General features: G+C 45.3%; 1 protein-coding gene across 2 annotated transcripts in view; it reads left to right on the forward strand.

Moving 5' to 3' along the window:
- Positions 1-16330, forward strand: part of TRIP4 (thyroid hormone receptor interactor 4) — a 40887-nt gene that overhangs the window by 5846 nt on the left and 18711 nt on the right. For both annotated transcript variants that reach the window (XR_015946941.1, XM_035131547.3), the window contains exons 6-11: positions 312-441; positions 2951-3166; positions 4098-4221; positions 6537-6724; positions 12301-12425; positions 13239-13330. Coding sequence is in view for 1 of the 2 variants with exons in the window: in XM_035131547.3 (XP_034987438.2) it covers positions 312-441; positions 2951-3166; positions 4098-4221; positions 6537-6724; positions 12301-12425; positions 13239-13330 (875 nt within the window). In the remaining variant the exon portion in view is untranslated. The remainder of the gene's footprint in view (positions 1-311; positions 442-2950; positions 3167-4097; positions 4222-6536; positions 6725-12300; positions 12426-13238; positions 13331-16330) is intronic.

The following is a 16330-nucleotide window of genomic DNA, read 5'->3' on the forward strand; positions in this document are numbered from 1 at the left end:
GAAGGGGGCAGTAAGTAGCAAATGGTTCCCAGCCCAATTTCATGTAGGTGGCAAGGCAGGGGGCAAATGTGGGAGAAAGAGAGAAATGGGGGTGGCTTTGCCCACTTTTGGCTCTGGCCCGCATCCCTCGCCAGCTTCACCCCACCCATGTGCCAAGGGAATGCATCCCTTGACAGATGAAAAGGTTCTCCATCCCCTCTTTGTGTGTTGGTGTACGGGCAAGCCTATGCAGAAATTATTCTCAAAGTGCCAGGTGGATGTGTTAATTGGTGCATGCAGTGCAGGTCGCAATGAACGCTTGTGGATTTCAGGCACTGAGAGTTCAGGAAAGGTGGATATAAGTGGCAAGGACATACTCCCCCGCCAGGAGTCTCGACTCAAGGCAGGTCTGGAGGTGGCTGTGAAGCACAAGGACAAGCTGTTGGAGTATGACAAAACAAGGTACGTGACAGAGCGAGTCAGACATCTGTCTACATCCAAAGGCTTTCTGAGCGGAAAGATTCTCCGATCCTTCTTTATGAGCAGCCTGAACCACAAGATGAACTCTCCTTGCTAAAGCTTTAAGGACTGATTTCCAGTTTTAATATTTGCAGTTTCCGTCCTTGGCCCTGTTCTTGTACTTTCTCTTGTATAAAGCACACGTTTCATTTTTTACTCAGCAGGTTGCTTTTGACAGAAAAACCTTGAGGTTTTCTTTAAAAGCTTTAATGTGAAGATGCTCACTGTGCCAATCTCGTCTAGCTGGATTTCCCTTTTAGCAGGATAACACCAGCAAGGGGGTGAATTTGACAATTTCAGCTACTCAGAGCCAGTTGTTATGAGGAACTGGCCATTATATAGTAATAATAATTTATTATTTATACCCTGCCCATCTGGCTGAGTTTCCCCAGCCACTCTGGGCGGCTCCCAATTGAGTGTTAAAAACAATACAGCATTAAATATTAAAAACTTCCCTAAACAGGGCTGCCTTCAGATGTCCTTTAAAAATAGGATAGCTGCTTATTTCCTTGACATCTGATGGGAGGGCGTTCCACTGGGTGGGCGCCACTACCGAGAAGGCCCTCTGTCTGGTTCACTGTAACCTCACTTCTCGCAATGGGGGAACCGCCAGAAGGCCCTTGGCGCTGGATCTCAGTGTCCGGGCTGAACGATGGGGGTGGAGACGCTCCTTCAGGTGTACAGGACCAAGGCCGTTTAGGGCTTTAAAAGTCAGCACCAACACTTTTGACTTGTGCTCGGAAACGTACTGGGAGCCAATGCAGATCTCTCAGGACTGGTGTTATGTCGTCCCGGCAGCCACTCCCAGTCACTAGTCTAGCTGCCACATTCTGGATTAATTGCAGTTTCTGGGTCACCTTCAAAGGTAGCCCCACATAGAGTGCATTGCAGTAGTCCAAGCAGGAGAAAAAACTAGAGCATGCACCACTCTGGTGAGACGATCTGCAGGCAGGTAGGGTCTCAGCCTGTGTACCAGATGGAGCTGGTGGACAACCACCCTGGACACAGAGTTAACCTGCGCCTCCATGGACAGCTGTGAGCCCAAAATGACTCCCAGGCTGCACACCTGGTCCTTCAGGGGCATAGTTACCCCATTCAGGACCAGGGAGTCCCCCACACCCACCCGCCTCCTGTCCCCCCAAAACAGTACTTCTGTCTTGTCAGGATTCAACCTCAATCTGTTAGCTACCATCCATCCTCCAACCGCCTCCAGGCACTCACACAGGGCCTTCACTGGTTCTGATTTAAAAGAGAGGTAGAGCTGGGTGTCATCTGCATACTGATGAACACCCAGCATACTGATGAACACCCAGCCCAAACCCCCTGATGATCTCTCCCAGTGGCTTCATGTAGATGTTAAAAAGCATGGGGGAGAGGACAGAACCCTGAGGCACCCCACAAGTGAGAGCCCAGGGGTCTGAATACTCATCCCCCAACACCACTTTTTGGACACGGCGCAGGAGAAAGGAGCGGAACCACTGTATAACAGTGCCCACAGCTCCCAGCCCCTCTAGATGGTCCAGAAGGATGTTATGGTCAATGGTGTCAAAGGCCGCTGAGAGATCCAACAGAACTAGGAAACAGCTCTCACCATTGCCCCTAGCCCGCCAGAGATCATCGACCAGCACGACGAAGGCAGTTTCAGTCCCATGATAAGGCCTGAATCCTGACTGGGAGGGATCCAAATGGCTTGCATCTTCCAGGCGTGCCTGGAGTTGTTCAGCAACCACTTGCTCAATCACCTTGCCCAAGAATGGTAGATTTGAAACTGGGTGATAGTTGGCCATATTGGCTGGGTCTAAATATGTTTTTTAAAGAAGTGGTTTAATGACCGCCTCTTTCAGCAGGCCTGGGAAGGCTCCCTCGCAGAGGGCAGCATTCACCACCCCACAGAGCCCATCACCCAGCCCTTCCCGACTCGCTTTTATTAGCCAGGATGGGCATGGATCAAAGAGACAGGTGGTTGGTTTCACTCGTCCAAGCAGCCTGTCCACATCCTCGGAGGTAACAGATGGACCACTGGTCTGACTCAGTATGAGGCTGCTTCCTATGTTCCCTGACACCTGCAGATAAAAAAGGGGTCAGATAGCAGGTGATGGGAAAGACCTCTCCCTGAGCCCACCATTTTTCTTTTGAGGGCTGCAATCCCTGTTGCAAACTACATGTAGGCACTGAGCAAGATGAAAGCCAGAAGTTTCTTTCTTTCTTTCTTTCTTTCTTTCTTTCTTTCTTTCTTTCTTTCTTTCTTTCTTTCTTTCTTCTCCCCACTCCACTTTCTGCCCTCCTAGCCTCCTAGAATAGGCTGAGAGCTGCATGAAGTGAGCATGAGGAGCCATAGGTTGCCCTCTCCTGAAGTAAACTGTGCAGGGCTAAAGGAACAAATCGGTCCTTTGTAATGACACCATGTTTCCCTCGGGGCTGCTGGGTGACCGTCTTCTGGTTTGCATGCTAGCGCTCGCCGAACTCAAGTCATCGATGACGAGTCAGACTACTTTGCTACCGACTCCAATCAGTGGCTCTCAAAACAGGAGAGGGAAGTACTGGAAAAGAGAGAGAAGGAGCTACGAGAGCTGAGGCATGCTTCTCGACTCTCCAAAAAGATCACAATTGACTTTGCCGGACGGCAGATCCTGGAGGAACAGGGTGGCATGGCAGACTATCACAGCAAGTGAGTATCATGGCACAGTAGGTCAGGGTGGTGGATTCACTTTTGACAAAGAGGAAAGCTTGATGGCTACACAAGAAACTGCTCCTTTTTGGTCAAATGGATGTAATGTTTGAGGCTGGTCTTTCCCCCTTGTCTCATCCTTCTCCCCTTTAAGAATAGGACTTGTAATCATCCAGTTTGCTCTTACTGTTGAAGGTCTTCTCACTTCCACTTCCTGTTTTGTCATAGTCACATACACAAACAAGGATAGAGAGTGTGTGGAATCGAACAGATGAAGCTCCTAGGATGGTACTTCTTTGCATCTGCTCCTAGTGATGAATGTAATAGCCTGAAGTGAAACAGAGCAGGGCTTGCTGTAAGGATTTAAATGCACCTCCTGGGAACATTTTTCATTATTAACAATATAGACTCGCACGTAAAATATTTAAGATCAGGGTTAATTTGCTAGGACCCTTGTGCCAGGGAAAAAAACTGGCTTACTGAGTGGTCATTAAACCTTTCCTTTGAGTGAAAAGAAGAATTGCTTCGCTGAATTAGGCCAAGGTGTGTCTATTTAGTCAAGCTTTCTGTCTCTAACAGTAGACAGTCACGTGCTGCTGGAAAGCTCACAAGTACTGCATGTTGCTGACCATCCCTAGTTGATTGTTGAAATTCTGCAGTAGTCAGAGGGTCCATTAACCTTTCTTGGCAAGTGGTGCATTTCATGAATTGGTCTTTTTATCACCTCACCACTGACATTGCAATTCCTATGGCAGAGGTCTTGCTACAGTTGTATAGCCAATGCACCTATGCACGGTGTTTCTATCTTTCTCCAAGCAAGGAAGTTTCATGTAGCAAAGAAGGTGAAGGGAGCCTGGGAAGGCATTTTCAGTTGGACAGGTGCAGGATAGTTTGTAAAGACTAATGTAGAACTGGTTGGGTCTCCTTGCAGATTGGATGAAACAATTGAAGCTATCAGTAGGGGAACCTTGACCAAGCCAAAGCAGAACCCTGAAGGAAAATATGAAGAATCCGGAGTCCTGGTGAACCCAAACCTTCTCCAGCCAGCTCCTGTGGTCAGTACTCTTCCTCCTTAACAAAATTCTAGATCTCAGATGGGGAACCTATGATCTTCCAGATGCAACTGGTGTTGCAAAGCTAGTACAACACAGCTTCAGCCAGCAAGTAGTTGAAAGGGTGGTACACCAAATATGAAAAGCACAAGCATTCAAACATTTACAAGCAAAGGGAAGCAAAGGGGCAGTTATGTCCATATATGGCAGTAATCCTTTCACTAGCTTCTACTGGTTTAATCAAAAGGCATAGCAACTTTCTTATCTTTGCCTCCTTCCTTTGTCCTTAACGGCTATAGCAAGAGCTCCTGCAAAACTGTTGTTCTGTCCTTCTCTCACAGTTTTCTTGCAAACACAACTTTCGCATTCCAACTTTCACTCGTTCAACCTTTCTCACACACACCTCAACTTTTAATTTTTTTTATTTCTATAACTTACACGACAATGTTGTTGTTTAGTCGTTTAGTCGTGTCCGACTCTTCGTGACCCCATGGACAATAGCACGCCAGGCATTTCTGTCTTTCACTGCCTCCCGCAGTTTGGTCAAACTCATGTTCGTAGCTTTGAGAACACTGTCCAACCATCTCATCCTCTGTCGTCCCCTTCTCCTTGTGCCCTCAATCTTTCCCAACATCAGGGTCTTTTCCAGGGAGTCTTCTCTTCTCATGAGGTGGCCAAAGTATTGGAGCCTCAGCTTCACGATCTGTCCTTCCAGTGAGCACTCAGGGCTGATTTCCTTCAGAATGGATAGGTTTGATCTTCTAGCAGTCCATGGGACTCTCAAGAGTCTCCTCCAGCACCATAATTCAGAAGCATCGATTCTTCGGCGATCAGCCTTCTTTATGGTCCAGCTCTCACTTCCATACATCACTACTGGGAAAACCATAGCTTTAACTATACGGACCTTTGTCGGCAAGGTGATGTCTTTGCTTTTTAAGATGCTGTCTAGGTTTGTCATTGCTTTTCTCCCAAGAAGCAGGCGTCTTTTAATTTTGTGACTGCTGTCACCATCTGCAGTGATCAAGAGCCCAAGAAAGTAAAATCTCTCACTGCCTCCATTTCTTCCCTTTCTATTTGCCAGGAGGTGATGGGACCAGTGGCCATGATCTTGGGTTTTTTTTTGATGTTGAGCTTCAGACCATATTTTGTGCTCTCCTCTTTCACCCTCATTAAAAGGTTCTTTAATTCCTCCTCACTTTCTGCCATCAAGGTTGTGTCATCTGCATATCTGAGGTTGTTGATATTTCTTCCGGCAATCTTAATTCCGGCTTGGGATTCATCTAGTCCAGCCTTTCGCATGTTGAATTCCGCATATAAGTTAAATAAGCAGGGAGACAATATACAACCTTGTCGTACTCCTTTCCCAATTTTGAACCAATCAGTTGTTCCATATCCAGTTCTAACTGTAGCTTCTTGTCCCACATAGGATTGGACGACAATTAAGTCCAGCAATGCACAGTTTGGCTATTTATTCTCTAAATAGTGTTGCTTGAACAAGGGCTCTTTTGCCACTGGTGAGGCAGAGAACCAGCCCAGGGATCTGTCCAGAGTATCTCCTGGCAGAGGCCTAGTGAGGTTTGATTATGTTTTTATATATGTTGGAAGCCACCCAGAGTGGCTGGGGCAATTAATAAATTGCTATTATTCCTGGACAGCAGAATCTTCTGGCACTGTACTATAGTTGCATGGGATTGTGTATGCTTCCCCAGATCTTCAGGGTCCTCATTGGAGGGTTACTTGTTGAGGTTTGAGTCTGGGCTCAGTATAAGAGTCACAAGCAATGCTGTCACCTGGAACCTGTTAGGATTCTTGCTCCGTGCTTGTAGTCATGGGATTGGTTTTATCACATGACGATGTATGTTTTCATTCCACAGAGTGGGAAGTGACGGAGACAGGATGTTTATATTACTGTATTCTGTGATGTAGGACTATTGTCCTTTTTTCTTTCTCTTTGCTGTCTGATGAGAAAGAGGAAGGAGCTGAGTCAGAATGCTCCGAGTGTATTATATGTAAATAAAGTAGTTTAGCCAAAATGCTGTGCTGCTGAGTCTGTTACATAAACTGCTAACACTCTGCAGGTGTTAAGTGTGCTGATACCTCTTGGTATCAGTCGCTGTGGTGTTCAGGCTAGAGGAAGCTTTTGAAGCTCCTGAACAACCGACCAGGAGGGAGAGAACATGCCAGTCGGGCATGTGTCTCTGCCAGGGTCCTACACACGAGTAGGACGATCCTGACAGAACCTACAAGCTTCACGCCTCCCTGTTTTGCAGTTTAAATAGAGAAATGTTAACCTATTTGTGTGTTGTTCTTGTTTTAAGTGGGTGGAGCAGACTGGCTTGCTCCTGCACAGAAAAAATGTCCCTTCTGCAGAGGGTAGAAGCGAGGCATGTTTGGAAAGAAGTCGCTTACGAATTCAGGACCGAGAAATACAGGAGATCTCAGATGATGGCTGGTGCCTTAGCATGCATCAGCCTTGGGCCTCACTGCTGGTCAAAGGGATCAAAAGGTAAGTAGAAGACCTGAAACTGGGAGCATTTGAGACAGGGAGCAGCTTGTTTAAGGGAAACCCTTGTGTAGTTATCTGTTGATGATTTCCCCTTAAATGGAGTGGCCTCTCTTACCTAATGAGCGTTATCCAGAGCCTCTTAATTTTCTTTAACAGTAACTACAATGTGTAAATAACAGGGACATGAGGCACTTTTGTCCTTGCTGCAATGTAAGAGACACAAGGAGAGCTTTCACTTGCAGAAATATTCATTGGGGCTTAATTTTCAGTAAAGGCTTATTCATGTAATAGAGGGTGAAAGGAATCTAATGCATCAGCTAGAGCACTGAACTTAGACCTGGGGACTCAGGTTCAAACCCCTGCTTGGGCTGTCTCACAGGGGTGCTGCCAAGATAAAAGGACTGGGAACTGTCAGCTTCTTGGATAAAGTGTGTAGTAAAATGTTACATATTTTTAAAAGGATCAGCTTCTAGTGTTCAACTTGACCTATACTTACTGGCTTCTAGCCTTAATTTTTTCACTTCACATTTCAAGTGTTAGGTGGCAGTGTTTTCCTCTATTCCTCTGGGTGGAAAGGAGATAACCTTTTGAACAACTGCTGTATTAACTTAAATGTAGATTAGAAGACTGAGGGTTGTATCTATCGCTAGTCCTACTCAGGGCAGATCTGTTGAAGTTAATGGCTATAGGGCAGAATGGCGGTGTGGTGCAGGGCTTATGCATGCTCTGCCAACATGCGCAGGAGGTGAGAATGGAACCCGCACGTGAAATGGTTGTTGCCTGTATTTACTAATTTCAATCAGACTTCTGTTACATTAGATTCAAATCAGAGTACAGTCATACCTCGGTTTAAGTACGCTTCGGTTTGAGTACTTTCAGTTTAAGTACTCCACGGACCTGTCTGGAACGGATTAATCCACTTTCCATTCCTTTCAATGGGAAAGTTCGCTTCAGGTTAAGTACACTTCAGTTTAAGTACTCCGCGGACCTGTCTGGAACAGATCAATCCATTTTCCATTACTTTCAGTGGGAAAGTTCGCTTCAGGTTAAGTACGCTTCAGGTTAAGTACAGACTTCCGGAACCAATTGTGTACTTAAACCGAGGTACCACTGTATTCAAGTCCAGGTATGGTTGCAAAATGAGTTTTGTGTTAACCTTGAATTTATTACAAGCCAATCAGGATGTTTTAGGTTTTTAGATATGCTGCAAGCTCCCCAGAGTGGCTGGGAAAATATTATTATTATTATTATTATTATTATTATTATTATTATTATTATTATTATTAATTTAAACCACTTCTGATGTGATCAGATTGCTGCTTGGCTGTTGAGCAAGCTAAGTGCCATTGGGTAAGTCACTGTTTCATGGCCATAGCTGCCTCACACAGTTGTGGAGTGGGTAGCAAGGGCCAATGCCACCTATAGCATCTTGAGCTCCTTGAAGAAAAGGGGTGATAGAAATTTGATAGATTAATATGGGGATTTTCTCACTGCTTCTTTGCTGTATTTGACTTCTGTGCTTTTGAGACTATGGAGACTGCATGGCTCTTCCAAGTAGTCTTGGGCTTCAGCACATCTTTTGCAAACTGACTTGCTCAGCTCATGCTCTCTGGTCCCCACCCCCACCATACTTTTAAAGCAGCATCATGTCACTTTCCCCTTCATGGATCAATGCCTTGTCGTGGCGAAGGGGCTTGAATAACTCAGAGAAGCTATGAGCTATGCCATGCAGGGCCACCCAAGATGGACAGGTCATAGTGGAGAGTTGTGACTAAACGTGATCCACCTGGAGAAGGAACTGGCAAGCCACTCCAGTATCCCTGCCAAGAAAACTCCATGGACAAAGACAACAGGCATATAAAAGTTATGACGCTGGAAGATGAGCCCCTCAGGTCGGAAGGCGTCCAACATGCTACTGAGGAAGAGCAGAGGACAAGTACAAGTAGATTCAGAGCTGATGAAGCGGCTGGGCCAAAGCCGAAAGGACGCTCAGTTGCGGATATGCCTGGAAGCGAAAGGAAAGTCCGATGCTGTAAAGAAAAATATTGCATAGGAACCTGGAATGTAAGAACCATGAATAGAGGTAAGCTGGATGTGGTCAAAAATGAGATGACAAGAATAAATATCGACATCCTGGGCATCAGTGAACTAAAATGGAAGGGAATGGGTGAATTCAGTTCGGGTGACTATCATATCTACTACTGTGGGCAAGAATCCTGTAGAAGAAATGGAGTGGCCCTCATAGTCAACAAAAGAGTGGCAAAAGCTGTAATGGGATGCAATCTTAAAAATGACAGAATGATCTCGATACGAATCCAAGGCAGACCTTTTAACATCACAGTAATCCAAGTTTATGCACCAACTACCGGTGCTGAAGAAAGTGAAATTGACCAATTCTATGAAGACCTACAACACCTTCTAGAAATGACACCAAAGAAGGATGTTCTTCTCATTACAGGGGATTGGAATGCTAAAGTAGGGAATCAAGAGATAAAAGGAACAACTGGCAAGTTTGGCCTTGGAGTTCAAAATGAAGCAGGGCAAAGGCTAATAGAGTTCTGTCAAGAGAACAAGCTGGTCATCACAAACACTCTCTTCCAACAACACAAGAGACGACTCTACACATGGATATCACCAAATGGGCAGCATCGAAATCAGATTGATTATATTCTCTGCAGCCAAAGATGGAGAAGCTCTATACAGTCAGCAAAAACAAGACCTGGAGCTGACTATAACTCAGATCATCAGCTTCTTATAGCAAAATTCCAGCTTAAACTGAAGAAAGTAGGAAAAACCACTGGGCCAGTAAGATACAATCTGAATCAAATCCCTTATGAATACACAGTGGAAGTGAGGAACAGGTTTAAGGATTTAGATTTGGTGGACAGAGTGCCTGAAGAACTATGGATGGAGGCTCGTAACATTATACAGGAGGCAGCAACGAAAACCATCCCAAGGAAAAGGAAATGCAAGAAGGCAAAATGGCTGTCCAACGAGGCCTTACAAATAGCGGAGGAGAGGAGGCAAGCAAAATGCAAGGGAGATAGGGAAAGATACAGGAAACTGAATGCAGATTTCCAAAAAACAGCAAGGAGAGATAAGAGGGTCTTCTTAAATGAGCAATGCAAAGAAATAGAGGAAAACAATAGAATGGGGGAAACCAGAGATCTGTTCAAGAAAATTGGAGATATGAAAGGAACATTTGGTACAAAGATTACCATAATCAAGGACAAAAGTGGTAAGGACCTAACAGAAGCAGAAGACATCAAGAAGAGGTGGCAAGAATACACAGAGGAATTATACCAGAAAGATATGGAGGTCTCGTACACCCCAGGTAGTGTGGTTGCTGACCTTGAGCCAGACATCTTGGAGAGTGAAGTCAAATGGGCCTTAGAAAGCACTGCTAATAACAAAGCCAGTGGAAGTGATGATATTCCAGCTGAACTATTTAAAATTTTAAAAGATGATGCTGTTAAGGTGCTACACCCAATATGCCAGCAAGTTTGGAAAACTCAGCAATGGCCAGAGGATTGGAGAAGATCAGTCTACATCCCAATTCCAAAGAAGGGCAGTGCCAAAGAATGCTCCAACTACCGCACAATTGCGCTCATTTCACACGCTAGCAAGGTTATGCTTAAAATTCTACAAGGCAGGCTTAGGCAGTATGTGGACCGAGAACTCCCAGAAGTGCAAGCTGGATTTCGAAAGGGCAGAGGAACCAGAGACCAAATAGCAAACATGCGCTGGATTATGGAGAAAGCTAGAGAGTTCCAGAAAAACGTCTACTTCTGCTTCATTGACTATGCAAAAGCCTTTGACTGTGTCGACCACAGCAAACTATGGCAAGTTCTTAAAGAAATGGGAGTGCCTGATCACCTCATCTGTCTCCTGAGAAATCTCTATGTGGGACAAGAAGCTACAGTTAGAACTGGATATGGAACAACTGAGTGGTTCAAAATTGGGAAAGGAGTACGACAAGGTTGTATATTGTCTCCCTGCTTATTTAACTTATATGCAGAATTCATCATGCGAAAGGCTGGACTAGATGAATCTCAAGCAGGAATTAAGATTGCCGGAAGAAATATCAACAACCTCAGATATGCAGATGACACAACCTTGATGGCAGAAAGTGAGGAGGAATTAAAGAACCTTTTAATGAGGGTGAAAGAGGAGAGCGCAAAATATGGTCTGAAGCTCAACATCAAAAAAACCAAGATCATGGCCACTGGTCCCATCACCTCCTGGCAAATAGAAGGGGAAGAAATGGAGGCAGTGAGAGATTTTACTTTCTTGGGCTCCTTGATCACTGCAGATGGTGACAGCAGTTACGAAATTAAAAGACGCCTGCTTCTTGGGAGAAAAGCAATGACAAACCTAGACAGCATCTTAAAAAGCAGAGACATCACCTTGCCGACAAAGGTCCGTATAGTTAAAGCTATGGTTTTCCCAGTAGTGATGTATGGAAGTGAGAGCTGGACCATAAAGAAGGCTGATCGCCGAAAAATTGATGCTTTTGAATTATGGTGCTGGAGGAGACTCTTGAGAGTCCCATGGACTGCTAGAAGATCAAACCTATCAATTCTTAAGGAAATCAGCCCTGAGTGCTCCCTGGAAGGACAGATCGTGAAGCTGAGGCTCCAATACTTTGGCCACCTCATGAGAAGAGAAGAATCCTTGGAAAAGACTCTGATGTTGGGAAAGATTGAGGGCACTAGGAGAAGGGGACGACAGAGGACGAGATGGTTGGACAGTGTTCTCAAAGCTACGAACATGAATTTGACCAAACTACGGGAGGCAGTGCAAGACAGGAGTGCCTGGCGTGCTATGGTCCATGGGGTCACGAAGAGTCGGACACGACTAAACGACTAAACAACAACAACAACAACAACAATCATGTCACTTTAAACAGTTATGTCCCCCCCCAAGAATCCTGGGAACTGTAGTTTAAGTGTGCTGAGAATTATTGGGAAGCCCTTATTCCCTTCTCAGAGGTCTAATTCCCACACTTACTTGGGAGAATGATTGTTAAGCCACTCTAGAGAGGAGAGTGATCTTGTGCTCAAATTTTGCATGCGGGTTTCCTGCAGGAATTTGGGTGGCCACTGTAAGAACAGGATGCTGGACTAAAAAGGGCTAATGGCCTGACCCAGCTGGCTCTCCTTTGTTCATATGTCATTGCCATCAGAATGGCGAAACTCCAGGATGAGTTCAGAGAATGTCAGCTTTGAAATAAAAGTAAAAAGTTTGTTTCTGGCAGTGTATTGTAGCTGGGGGAAAATGTGCCAGCAGTTTATGGATAAATGGGGAAATGTATAAACTTTGGTGCTTTGAAGATCATGATTCCTTAAGCCGGTCTCCTAATGCCTGAGGTCCTTTCATGGATTTTCAGCTTGCAACTTTAATTCTGTCACTAGCGCCTTCTTTTTGAAAGGACTGTCTGTGCCAAGGATGCTTGCCTCCCCCAGAATACACAGCTTGGATGCTAGAATGGCAATTCAGTGTTCCCTGAATCATGTGGGTGCCGAGGAAGGCATTCCTCCTGGGGATTGAATCTGTTTCTGTTCCTTCCTCTCCAGGGTAGAAGGCAGGACTTGGTACACATCACACCGCGGTCGATTGTGGATAGCAGCTACAGCCAAAAGGCCAACCCCTCAAGAAATCTGTGAGCAGGAGGCTACCTATAAAATACTGCTTGGGAAAGGTGAGCCCCACCCCCCTTAAGACCTTTGGATTGCTTACCTGAGTCAGGGTGTTTTTCCTTGGAGGCCATCTGGCTAAATGAAAATGAGTTTGTGGGCTTCAGAGTGACTACTGCTATACATGTTCTGATTATTTATATACTGCATATATGTGTACATAGATGAAAAGAATGAGAGGACAGGTCCCTGTCTCCTAAGGGGCTTACAATGTGAAAACACAATTGGGGTATCAAAACAGGGCCATTTGCTATGCCAGCTGTGGATAATGAGGGATAAAGTTCAACAACGTCTGGGGACCCCAAGTTGAAGAAGTCTGCCATAGCTTTATTCTGCTGCCACCGGCTCTTTTCTCCTTTGCCTCACATTTTTCTTTTCTCAGTCTCATTTTAAATACTGCAAGAGCTCAAATTCTTCAGTCTGAATACAACTTTTGAATTGCATAAAATGTGTTCTAACCAATTAGAGAGTTAGAGTGCTTCTTGCCAATGAACCTGGACTGAATGTAACACTTGACCTTAGATAATACCTCAGCAAGGCCTGGGGCTGATCTTTGCACTCGCTGGAGGCATGTTAATGGAACAGATTAGAAGGCCTTGGGAGACCGAGGTCCTCGTGGAGAAATGCTTTCCCCAGGATCAGAAAAGCTTCCCTAAGCAAACATACTTTTGTCCAAACCACGAAATTAGCTGTATAAAACAGTGTGGAGAGAGCTCACGCAAGGCAGTCGAAGGCTAATCAAGACCATGTGGAGAATGGCAGGGCGCTGCATCACATGTCTGAGCTTGCCTAACAATTTTCTCTCCGGCTTGCCATAGATTTGGAATTTCCCAAAGATTATCCCTCTGGCTGCCTCCTTGGCTGTGTAGACTTGATTGACTGCTTGTCGCAAGAGCAATTTAAAGAGCAGGTGAGTGAGCACTAAAAAAACAACCTGCTCGGTTTTGTGAGTGTTGAAGCTGGAGCACATTATTTGGCTGCCTTTGGCAAAAATGGAGGTCCTCCTTTCTCCTTCCTCCCCCCAGTATGGTGGCAAAGTTATGCTACACTCAGTTATGATTTTCCTGATTGGAGGTTTCCAAAGGGGCTGTGAGTGTGTCCCTTTCAAGTTCTGCTGCTTCTGTTGCTTCAAGCATAGGAACCTGCCTTATCCTAAGTCAGTACTATTTATCCATGTAGCCTACCCAGTGTTGTGTGTTAGGTTTTCAATAGCCAAGATTTTAGGCTGCGGTCTTTCCCATCATTTGCTGCTTGGTCCTTTTTGACCAGGGAATTGAGACTGGGGACCTTCTGCATGCAGGGCATGTGCTCTGTGGTCTTCTCTCTAAAGCGACACCTGTTCCTTTGGTAGAGTTGGGCAGGCACCAGCAGCTTGATTTTCCAGAAACGTAAGAGAAATCGCCATAAAACAAAGAGTATGAATTAAAATTTAAAGCAAGTCTTCTGCACACAGGCCACAGGTTCGTTGCAGGTGATATCTCTTGGATAGGATCTGTTCTCGAGCTTATGGTGGAAGCAGAGGGGGGGTGTCTGACTGTATGTGGGGTGCACTTCTCAACCTTGTGTGTGGCTTTGAGCGTCAATCCTCTCTCAGAGCCATGTCAGTTGTGACCTGTACAGTATTTGTTTAACCAAATCAGTTCTGAGTCAGGGAAATCCCTTTTTGAATAGGGCTCCTGGCAACCAGTTGGTTGGTTATTGATTTATAGAAGCAGCTGCAGCTAGGCCAGCACACCTACCGTAGTAGATTCATAGTAGTCCCTTGGCAGGGAGGGAGATCTTTCTCTATCAGACAGAAGCAGCCACCACTGCTTGTTTACCCATGTTTGGTAATGTTATGCACAGAGGCAAAATCTTCTGTTTGTGAACTCGGAATACTCAGTAGTTAAAATGCATACCCACCCACACACTGGTGTTTCATTCACAGTTTTCTCCGAGGGAGGCTCAGTAAGTGGCCTTTGCATCTGAGCTTCAAAGGGACCCCTCTTACTAGTGTATCCCTGGCCTGTATTTAATAGGTTGTATGTATCTAGTTGTTAGGGCAAAATTCTGGGTGCGAGAATGCTCAGCCACCCAGCTCATCAGGCAAGGGCCTGTGGTCGTTGCGGAGTATAAAAGGAAGGAGTCCAGCCACGATCCGGAGCAAACAGCAAGGTTTATTACTGTGCAGCAGGTTCAATGCCAGACTGAACACCATGAACAGGGCTGCAAGAACTTTTAAAAGTTCCCACCACCATCCCATAATGCACATCGAAAGCATCATACATACATCACTTGTGACAGGGTAAAACTTCAGAAAAGGGGAGGTGCAAGGGGCATTAGCATACAGGTAAACAGGAGGTAAACAGGATTAACATAAGGTAACAATGCACGATTGATAAGCAAGTACCAGTAAGTATCTGGGAGGGGATCCTTGAGTACCTGGCGGGGGAAAAACAATGGGTCCAGGTGTGAGTATTGCCTCTGGCTTCGGAGGGTTGGGAATGGCAGGAGATGGTACCTGAATGGATTATGGATATGCAGAGGAGCACCACCCTGGCTACCTGACCTCTTGCTTAAAGGATTATGGCTGTTCCCTGCATCCCTGAGAGCCCTTGGCCAGAGTAGCAAAAGGGGGTTTCATTTAGAAATAAAGATACACAGTATTCATTCATAAAGAAATATGGTTACATAGAGTCTCAGGCAACAGAGAAAGGGTAGGAAAGGGAGCCTTTATTACACAGGGCTTGATCTTGAGGGGTTCGTGTTGGTGCAATACTAGAGTGGTGTTGTAGGATCAGACGGGGTCCCCTTGAGGGCATTTGTGCCAATCTTGATTCCCAAATGAAGCCTCGTTTGGGTGCCCCCCCCTATAAAATTCCCTAACACTAGTGATGGGATATCTGGATTTATTTTGTTATGATGTTATGTATTTTGTGTTTTTAATGTTGTAAACCGCCCTGTGATCTTTGGATGAAGGGTGGTATATCAATTTAATAAATAATAATAATAATAATAATAATAATAATAATAATAATAATTGTACCTAAACGTAGGCCCCTTCTGCAGTGTACATTTAAAGCACTCATACCACTTTAAATAGGCGTGTCTTCTCCCAAAGTATCTTGGGAACTCTTGGTTTCTTAAGGGTTCTGAGAGTTGTTAGGAGACACCTTTTTTTTTCCTTCTAGAGCCACAGTTCCCAGAGTACTTTAACAATCGATTTCTCTTCCCAGGGAAATCAGGAAAGTGCAGCTCTTCAAGGGGAATATTGTTGATCCATGATGGGAGTTATAGTTCAAAACACCCAGAGGGTACCAGGTTATGGGAGGCTGGCACAAAGGTACAGCGGTACCTGTACCTTCCTGCAGGCAAGAAGATCAAGCTTACCATGATGATTCACCTGCAGAGGTACTCTAGAGCGGGAGATCCTTCCACTGTCCTTCAACTGCTTCCATGAGTTATGGTTTGGGATATGGCTGCATTGGGTTGAGCTCTGCAGAAAGGAGCACTGTCTTTAGAGTGGCTGAGCAGTGGTGTAGAGCCAGGCATGGCTTTGTCACAGTGGGGAAACCTTGTTATGTTCCTTGACCTCACCTGAGGGCATGTGACACAACCGCTTTGCTGAGGCTGAGCAGATCTGGATCTGGTCACTGCCTGGGTGGGACGCCATGATTGAGTTTCCTGATTGAAGGAAGGCAGCAGGGTGTAAAGAAATGTGACACAAATGGTTGGCTGATAACACATGTAGGATTCCTTCTGATGTATCAAAACTTTCTGAAATCTTGCATTCTTCAAGCCAGGTTATCCGACTTTTAGGTTATCTGCTTCTAGGCAGCCAGCTCTTCAACACTGACAGACCTCCCTATTACAGGTATATATAGAAAGCATGGGTGGGGACCCCTGCCCAGGCCATTAGCTGGGTGCAGCT

Source organism: Zootoca vivipara, chromosome 13 (assembly GCF_965207765.1).
Source record: "Zootoca vivipara chromosome 13, rZooViv2.hap1.1, whole genome shotgun sequence".
NCBI lineage: Eukaryota > Metazoa > Chordata > Lepidosauria > Squamata > Lacertidae > Zootoca > Zootoca vivipara.